The 9,785-nt window shown below is 39.3% G+C and overlaps 1 protein-coding gene across 1 annotated transcript; it reads left to right on the top strand.

Moving 5' to 3' along the window:
- The first annotated feature begins 594 nt into the window (after positions 1-594).
- On the top strand, positions 595-9,540 carry KLF6 (KLF transcription factor 6). The gene is made up of 4 exons (XM_032765289.2): positions 595-1,126; positions 3,914-4,487; positions 6,319-6,442; positions 6,730-9,540. Exons 1-4 carry the CDS (start codon positions 1,025-1,027, stop codon positions 6,779-6,781), a joined length of 852 nt encoding a protein of 283 aa, XP_032621180.1. The 5' UTR covers positions 595-1,024; the 3' UTR covers positions 6,782-9,540.
- Positions 9,541-9,785: the final 245 nt, after the last annotated feature.

Genomic DNA, 9,785 nt, shown 5'->3' with positions numbered 1-9,785 from the left:
GGCTGGGACTGACGGAGCTGCCGCACCGCTCCGTGGGGCTCGGAGTCTGTTTTGTAGCCTCGATACAGCCTGGGGACCCGTCGCGGCAGGGTCCCGGGGGGGGGCTCCCATCCCATCCCATGCACGCCAGAGCGGGAGCGTCCCTGACACTCGGGGCTCTGCGCACACACGAGCAGCCATCGCACGGACATTGCTGGCTGTAGCTTCTCGCAAGCGGCTCTCCCTGCACAGCTCAGCAGCGCCCCTAGCACCTATCCACGGCACTAGCCCTTCCTCCCAACCCCCACCCAACAACACGAGCAAAACACTCCGGCTTCATATTCTCTCTCCAGCCTGCATCTTCTACTTTATATACCCTGCTAAAAATAGCCTGCCGCCTAGCCCACCAATCAGGACTGGGTGAATTTCGAATCGCGCCAATAGCATGAGCCGTCACGGAGAGGCTTGGTCACGCCAGGAGGGGCCGAGATGCCTCCTGCAAAGCGATTGGACTGATCTGACATCATTGGAACGCAGTGTAACGAGTTGGTGGAAGAGATTGGGCAGTGCTCCGAGCCGGCGTAATAGGATCACGAGGGGAGGGGGGAGGGAGTAGAGGAGAGGGAGGGGGAAGAGGAGCGAGGAGGCGGAGGCTGTAGCTGTGACTGTAGCCAAGGAGAGCTTAGAACAGGGAAGTTTTGCAGGGGGTTACATTTGCAGTCAGCTCAGTGTTTGCAAATATTGTGCAGGCTCCTGAGCAAGTGTCCTCTGCGAGCTACAGGAGAGTAGAGCAGCGGCAGTATTTGGATACTTTGTTAATTGCTGTGCAGTTACATTTTGCATGAAACTTTGCTTTTTTTTTCCTTCCCAATTTCCAAAAGGAATTAATATTTTTTTTGTATTTTTTTTCTTCTCTGGAGTAAAGGGGGGGTTTGGAAACAGACTATATATTGAGACACCCCCCCCCCACACACACCTCCTCTGCCCATAGAGGAGGCATCTGTATTTTTGTAACCAGAATTGACTTTGTTGTTGCAATTTAGACATGGATGTTCTCCCAATGTGCAGCATCTTCCAGGAACTCCAGATTGTGCACGACACTGGTTACTTCTCAGCTTTACCATCTCTGGAGGAATATTGGCAACAGGTAAACGAGGATGTTGTTGTTGTTGTTGTCGGTTGTTAAGCCACATTAAAGGATAAGTGGATAAAAATGCCAAAGTGTCATCCGGGCATTTGGGGAGAATGCAATGGAGATGTTAGCAAAAGTTTTGAAGCAGATGTTTTGATTTTTTTTTAATTGTGAGGTTTTTTAAAAATAAATGTATTTCTCAGTGCAGCTGAGTTTCTCTTTTTTAATCCATTCCCCATGATTAAAGGGACTGTCAGTTGAGAAAACGGAGGCCACTGTGTTTGAATGCGTTTTCCGTGGGTTTTTTTTTTTTTTTTTTTTTTTTTTGCGGGGGATCTCATCAAAAACAGCAATGACCAGAGTGAAATCCCAACTTCTGAGCTTTGCTTTCGCGTGATCCAGTGCAGTCCCTGGCGAAAGTTTTATGCCTGTATCAGGTCCAAACTCTACAGCTGGATCTTGTCATCTGAACTCCCCTTTCCCCTTATTTGCCAAGAATTGTTTTTCGCCCCATGGTGTGTTTTGGGGGTTTGTTTTGTTTTGGTGGAGGGGGGGGGCTACTAGTTTGAAGACGTTGCTAATGTAGAGGATTCGCGAAGCAGTCAATCCTGCTTTACCTGCTGCCCTCGTTGTTGACTAGCCAAAGAAAAAAATTTTTGCACAACCAATGAGTTGTCAGTCATATGACAGCGATCCTGTTTTGCTAATTGCTTCGAGTCTTAGTTTGGGAGGAGGAAGATCTGGGGCTTCTTGCCTTTAATGGACATGTTGTGGTTTTTTCCCCCCTCTGTCCCAGTAATTGGATTGCCTGAGATGAGATTGCCTTTGACATTTTTGCATTGTCTTGCTTTTTATTGGAGGGGAGGGGATTGTTTACTATACTCTCTGTGGTGATGTTTGCTTTTAACAAATAGAATTACCAGATCAAATACTGCTTGTTTGTATGAAAGACAAGAAACGCTTTAGGAAGGTTGAAATCCAAAGTGTTACAACCGTCACATGCCTGCTAATTGTATGCAATTCCCCCCCCCCCCAAAAAGAAGCAGCTTCAATAGTACGTGATTGAAATTGAGCTAAGTAGTTTCTTCAAACATTTGGGATTTTGGCAAAGAGCCAGAACTAGTTCCCAGTAGCTTTCAGACGCATTTAAACTCACAGAGCGCTTCATTTTGGTCCCCGTTGCTAATCTACATAATGAGACATTTAAATTAGCCAGAAAAATATTAGTTTAACAAGATTTTAATAAATGCTCTTTTGTGTTTCCTTGGAGGATCAGTACTTTGTTATGCTGTGTCTTAATGCCTTTTTAAAATGTGCACTGCAAAACTGTTGTCCAGTGATAGGCAAAGACATAAATATTGATTGTGTGTGGCTTTTCCTTCCTCTTTCATTCCATTTTTGACCACGCTATCAGTGACATGCGACCCAGTTCAGTTGAGTGGTGTCGGTGAGGGACCTCCAGAGCATAACAAACCGTCCTTAGGTGGAGAGTTGGAGGGGTAAAAATGTAACATTTTGGATTGTCTGTGCTTGCAAGACTCTTTTGGGAAGGATAATCTTGATAAAATAAGTGCATTTTTTAACAGAAACTTAGTAAGTAGGAGCTGTCAATAAGGGTAGATCCAGCATGTAGTAACTTCCACAGGGATAACTAACTTATAGTGGAAAACAAAAACCCATCAGCACAAGATTTCCTACCATTTTCTTCCCCTCAGTTTGAAATTGTAAAAGGAGAATGCTGATGGCTGCAGTTTTAATCACTTGGAAGATTCTTTTCCCCCCTATTATTAATATTTTTGGTGGGGTAATTACATGTCCCATTGCATGTATATTTGAACAGAGCACTTTCTTGGCTGATGGTCAGAATTTTAAAAGGAAGTCTCTTTTGGCATTACGTGAAAGAAATAGAGATGACTCATACAGTTGCACTCTTGGCCAGTAGATAAAGTTCTTGTTCATTGTGGGACTCCCAGCAGGACTTTAGAGTAATTTCCCTTTCTCCTTTACAATAGCACATTACTATTCTGGAACTTTTCCCCCCTCTTTCTGTTATTGACGTTCCTTATGTTATTCGGATCACTAATAGGAAGCAGCTAAAGTTATGTGGTGTGCATACCAGTGCACTTGGAATTGACATTCTTTGAAAGACTAGTAGGTCGAGTTCTCACACACAGGAAATGGGTGGTTATCTGCAGTTCCAATGATGTCCCCTGAATACGGATTGTCAGCTACTTGCAGCCATCCTAGAATGTGGCTTTGTTTTGTGACACAGCACTTGAGTTTTTAACTGCGTGTCAGCACACTGTTGTATGCAGCCTTGTAGCTGTGCTTGGTCCCATAGATAAGTTTGGTCCCTTTAGCCTCATGTTTGTGTGAGAGTGATACAAAATGACTTAATGCAAAATGAAAAAATTTAATAAAAGTGCACTAAAAGTGTAAAGAAGCCTGATTAAAATGTGCTACATTTTATAGTGATTTCAATACTAGCCTTCTTAAAATATGAGTTTTGTAATGGGGATTATAATTTGACTGACTCATTAGAACACTATTTGGAAAATGTTGACTGACTTACACCTTTAGCGTAGTGTTTGAACTCTTGCCCAGCTCTTGAAAACTTCAGTTCCTTTTACTGCAACAATCACCTGGTTATGGCTGGAATATCATCTAATTTGTAAGGCACCTAGCAATTTCAAATACCCTACTTTCTAGCATGCTATTTGAAATTTAAAGCTCAACTCTCCTTTTTTTTAAAAACTAATTTATAAAATGTTTTTTCTTTTTCTTTTCTTTTTTCTTTGGTAGACCTGTTTAGAGCTGGAACGATATCTTCAAAGTGAACCCTGCTATGTATCTGCATCTGAAATTAAATTTGATAGCCAAGAGGATCTCTGGACCAAAATTATTCTGGCACGTGAGAAAAAGGAGGAATCTGAACTAAAGAGTACATGTATTCCAAAAGAGGACAGTCCTAGTAACCAGAACTTAGAGACCAACAGTCTGAATTCTGATGTAAGCAGTGAGTCTTCAGACAGCTCTGAGGAACTTTCACCTACTACTAAGTTTACCTCTGATCCTATAAGTGATGTTTTAGCCAATTCAGGAAACTTGAGTTCATCTGTCACTTCTACTCCCCCTTCTTCTCCTGAGTTGAGCAAGGAAACTTCCTCTCAGCTATGGAATTGTATGCCAGGTGAATTGCATTCACCAGGTAAAATTCGTACCGGTACCATTGGAAAGACTGCAGAAAAAGGTGCCCCAGTCAATGGCGACTCTTCACCAGATGGCCGGAGACGTGTCCATAGGTGTCACTTCAATGGTTGCAGGAAAGTTTACACCAAAAGTTCACATCTGAAAGCACATCAGCGCACTCATACAGGTTAGTAACCTTGTGTCTGTTAGGAGTTGGAGACTACAGTAGGAAATACCCTGATGGCAGCGTTGTCATAACATTACATAATCACTGGGTGAAAGCCCAGGGACTGGAGATGATTCAGTTATACCAGACGTTTACCAGAATGAAAGACATCACTTCCTCATTCTCTTCATAAGCTGAGTTGAAGCCTCTTGAGTACAAAGCTACTTTGGGGTAGACGGGTTTTCTATCACAGATGGTTTCCATTTGCTAATTAGATAGTGCTGAAGAAGTTGCAGAATTATTTAATCTTTGAAAAACTCCTTAAGTAATTTAGACAAAAGATTTACTTTGCTGACCATTTTAAAAACAAAAGTAAATTGAGACTTTCTCCCAAAAGTAGGGATTTCACATAATGTAACTGGAAGTGGGCGTAGATGCTTTCATAGGAAGAAGTGTTATTTCTTCTACACCAAGGTCTATTAAGTTAATACAGTCAAGGCCTGTGGCTGTTAAGTATAACTGCAAATGTGCACTGGTTGTATAATATTAAAAAATACTTTTATGTGTACTAGTTTAAGCAAAAATCTTAGAAGACCAAAGAATGTACCAGTCCTTCTGACATAAAACCAGACTGGACTTAGAAGTATGTATCACTTATTTCATGGTTTCACTTAAAATGCTATAGTGTTTTTATTATTATTATTATTATTATTATTATTTTATTTTATTACTCTGAAACATAGACTTAAAAAAAATCAATATATGAGGTTGTTATGAAAGAGAGTAAAGTGGATAGACATTCCAGGGCCTGCATAATTTTTTTTATGGTAGTAGTAGCTGGCACGGTTATTTTTATTTTTTAACATTAATATTCTACAGCCCTTGATGTCTGGAGTTAGAGATGTAGAGCAACTGGCTGGCTCACCAGTCACTGCTTTAAGGAAAGGAGCAATGTTCTGCATCCTTAGTGTGCCAGTCAAGGAGTTATTCTCCAGAAATATCAAATGTTTTTCATGAGGTGAGGGAGAAGGGAGGAATTCAAAAGGAAGGGCCTTGCTCTGATTCACTAGCTCAGCATTCCTAATTTTTTTTCCATTTCTGGAAGTCATTTAGCTGACTCATATGCTCCCATTCTTGTGTGGAAGTGAAATAAAACAAGGCACTTACAAAAAAGAGGAAAGAGCAATTTCCATTGAAGTTCCAGTGAAGACTGTAAATAACTGCTAGCTACATAACTGTGGCAGAACTATTGCCATGATTGTTTCATGACTGGAACTATTTCTATGAATTGCTGGTAGTATTTCCCCTCAAATGTTAACTGAAATCAGCAGCATTCAAACTGGTAATTGTGATTTTTTTTTTTTTTCCCCTTGCTCTTCATCTAGTATATCTGGGTCAGCATGAAAAGGTGCCATCTTGTGCACATTATCTGTGGGACAGTGGACTTTGAAGCAAAACAGTAACCTAATTATATCAGTGAATCAAAACATTTCTGGGCCAGATTCTGCCATCCTGGCTCATCTTGACATGAAGTTAATGGGACTACGCCTGGAGTAAAGTACTACTCTAGATGAACAAGGATGATAGTATCTGGCCCTTGACTAGATTTCTTTGTATTCAAGTTGTACTTGTTAACTTCTTTCAATTAGGGTGCCTTTTGTTTTAAACATAGTGATGTTACAGCTAAGTAAGAATCTTAATGATTCTTCAAGCTTCTGCCACCTACATTGTGAAAAACACTGAACTGTTCTGATTGAAAATGGGTATCCTTGTTTTTTATATATAAACAATGAATATTGTCTCATTAATTTTGAGTGAAGTCACTGGTAATCTATAATATGCTTTTTTATAGGAGAAAAGCCTTACCGATGTTCATGGGAAGGGTGTGAGTGGCGTTTTGCAAGAAGTGATGAGTTAACCAGACACTTCAGAAAGCACACTGGTGCCAAGCCTTTTAAATGTAGTCACTGTGACAGGTATGTGAATGAAATTGAGCTTTTTTTTTTTTTTTTTTAAACAAAGTTATTTATAATGCTTGGTGAGAAGCAGGTCTAGGTGATATTTTTTGTTATAGAAGATTCATTCATAAAGAAACTGATGAACAAAATGCTTCAGTGAAAATTAATTCTATTCTCTTTTGAGGGACTATTACATTTTCACAATTAAAAACATCCTGTGGCATTAATGACCTGGAATGTAGCTTGAGTAATGCATAGCAATGAAAATGGAGTAATGTAAAACCCAACTTTCCTTTCCTTTGCAGGTGTTTTTCCAGGTCTGACCACCTGGCCCTTCACATGAAGCGACACCTCTGAATGGGTCAAGAGGTGAATCCTGTGGGCTAAGCGGCTTCAAGGTTGAACAGCCTTGAAAGGAGGGATGCGTGTTCCAGCCAAAGCATGCCATTTTGCACCCTACCCAGTTGCCTCCAGGACCTCTCTTTCCTGAAGGTCTTTTGAGGGCTAATAAGTCACGTAAGAAACGGCATGGCAACCGTGGTGCGTGATGTTTGGGGTTTCCTGGACTCATACACTGGTACCTAACCTTCTGAGTGGCTCCTAAGCCTTTGCCGTGAGCATGTGCACTGAGAATGTTAATGATTGGGTGACTGTTTGTTACTGAGGATCTATTGATGACTGTATGCTGAGGCACATTTTTTTCTTCTGGTTGTTTTATAACTGTAAGAGAAAAAAGTAGTCTGAATGTTTTGTATGTGAGGAATATACTGCAAGATGGGACGACCACCAATCATTTCCAAGGGGTGGGGGGAGGGGTGTCTGCACCTTTTAGAGGGAAAAAAATGGAGAGGAGAAGGAAAAGACAAAAAAAAGTCAGGACGCCAGAGTGGAGATGGGGGAGCCCCCCTTTCCTGTATGAGAGGAGCTTTAGGTGTCTGATGCAGCTATTAAACGTGCAATGTGTCAAGTAGCTTGTTTTACTTGCTACAGAGCTCATTTGTAATCCATTGTATAAGCTGTGTATTTACAAATATAACACAACTATAACTTTTCATTATAATACAAAGGTTATTGCATGGTTCTGGGGAACTATATGCTTTTCCATTCTTTAATCAGGACTGCAGTTTTGATTCCAGTTAAGAGCAGCTAAAATACAATTGGTCTAATGTTACATATGTTTGGAACCTGAATAATTTTTTTGGTTGGGTGGATAAAACCACTATAGGTTAGAAACTGATTTTTCTCATGCAGCTAATTTTTCTCTTATTTATGCCTTGAGGACTAATTTCTGGTTTTCTAGCTGTTTAATGCACTGTTGACCTTAATAATGGTGCCTTATGCAAGTGACCTTCTCTTGGAGGGGGTCTTATACAGGGGTATGGGTGATGCATGCTTTATTAAGGCTCCTTTTTCACCTGGCATTGTACTGTATCAAATGAATGATGGGGGGTGGTGGTGGGGAAAAAGGCTACTTCCAGGGTCCTCCTTCACAAAGACAAATATAGAGAAAAGTCCATCATGTCAGTACAGTATTTGTTTAACTTAGACAATTTGACTGTGTTACAGTATAATGCATACAGCAGTTGAATACCTGACCAGTTCTGCCACCTTGAGACTTTTTTTATATTGACCTTGCACAACAATTGTGTATATACACACCCCAGCTGTACTTAATATGTAAAGTTTCATGCATATTAAAGATACAGAAGTATTAAAAGATGTATTTGCTTAAAAGGCACAAGTTTCACATCTATATATCTAGCTATCTGTTGGTAATACAGAAAGAAACTATAATACTTTTTTAAAGTGGGCAGAAAAATTCCTGTGTATGTATATTTGTGTGTACAGTCTGTGTTTGTGTGTATATATAGATAATATATAAATATTTTTTAAGGAAAAAAATTGGAACATGTAGCTAGAAAATACAATAGCCTGTGAAGATTCCCCTCACCCCCACCCCACCCCAATATGGCCATAAAGGAGGCAAAGAAATGAAAGATACAGCTATTTAAAATCTAGCATTTTTAGAAGCTTTACCTTTAGCATAACAGTTTACAAAAGGCTTTTTTGGCATTGAGTCCTTCTCAGACTGCTGACTGGGTTTTGTAGTTATTGGCTTGTCTGGAATAGCATATCTCTGACAATTAAAATGGCATGGACTGAATATTAGCATACTAAAAGAATGCTATCTGGGTTCAGATGACATACACTCAGATTTTGGCCTTCAAGTTTATTGGAGGATCTGAAAGTGAGCTAGTTACAGTAGGGATTGAATTCTAATTTTAAATAGTTCAGCTAAAATGAAGACATAAGGCTATTTCCCCTAGATTAGAAATCGTTTGTCCAAACCTTTTTTTTTTTTTAAAACCAGCTAACCATCCACTGATGCAGTTAACCATGTGACTTTGGGGGGGAGGGAGTGGCTTGCTTACTATACTAATATTTTGGCAGATCTTCCAGGAAATGAGTGTGTAGATAAGTGGTTTAAAAAAAAAAAAGCATATGCAAATTATCTGGTTCTAAGGCACTCACAGGCCTAAATTATCATTTCATTTTTGTATTAAAATGCTTGAAAATGCACTTTTTTTTTTTTTTTTGCAAAAACAAAACAACAAAAATCCCAGAAAATGGATTTACTGTTTCTGTTTTAAAAAATAAAAATCCTTGTTTGCAGTGCTCTATGCTTAGCCATAATAATTCTGATCAACAAGAAGGTAAACAAAAAAAACAACAACTTGCACTGGCTTGTCTCAATTGTGAAATACCATCAGACTTGTTTGGATGGGGTGAGGCTTTGTGCCATATGTCAAATGCCTGTAATTTTTCCAAATAAGCAAGTACATTCTGTTCAGGTGATAACTGAGCCTCAATCAAGCTGAATAAATAAAAATAAAAAAAATATTGCTTGAAATTTAAGACAAAAATGTTTCTATTAGTGAAATTTCTTTTTTTGTTTTTGAAGCACCCTGTTATCTAAAGAATCTCTTTGTAAGATTTTTGTAAAAATGTTTTGTTTTACAAGATTTTATTTGAAATTGTTTTTTGCAAGATTGTTATATTTCTGTATGAATGTATTTTTTATTGGAATAACATAAAAAAGAAATTCTTATCAGCAACACTCGTCTGGTTCTCTCTTTCTCTGATCTAAAGATAATCATACAATAAAATAAGTTATTACATTAACCTATTCGCTTCCCCTTGGGTCAGCTATTCTTGGGTATCTATGCCTTAAAGTGACATCATCCTATATTAGAAAGCCAGCAGAATAACCTTGTTCAGCTCACAACCAGAAGTTATTACATACCTTTTATTGTCAAGTCCAGCAAAAATATATGCTTTGACCATAGTTGGGAAAACGACA

This window comes from Chelonoidis abingdonii, chromosome 2 (genome assembly GCF_003597395.2).
Source record: "Chelonoidis abingdonii isolate Lonesome George chromosome 2, CheloAbing_2.0, whole genome shotgun sequence".
In the NCBI taxonomy this organism is placed as follows: domain Eukaryota; kingdom Metazoa; phylum Chordata; order Testudines; family Testudinidae; genus Chelonoidis; species Chelonoidis abingdonii.
Note: the sequence above shows the minus strand (reverse complement) of the source record. Positions and strands in the feature narration are given on the sequence as shown.

What these genes read in the sequence shown, in the direction of transcription:
- KLF6 (XM_032765289.2), top strand. Translation starts at nt 1,025, where the DNA reads ATGGATGTTCTCCCAATGTGCAGCATCTTCCAGGAACTCCAGATTGTG. An exon ending in ACATCAGCGCACTCATACAG is followed by an intron (nt 4,488 to 6,318) that starts GTTAGTAACCTT and finishes GCTTTTTTATAG; the next exon opens with GAGAAAAGCCTTACCGATGT. An exon ending in AAATGTAGTCACTGTGACAG is followed by an intron (nt 6,443 to 6,729) that starts GTATGTGAATGA and finishes TTTCCTTTGCAG; the next exon opens with GTGTTTTTCCAGGTCTGACC.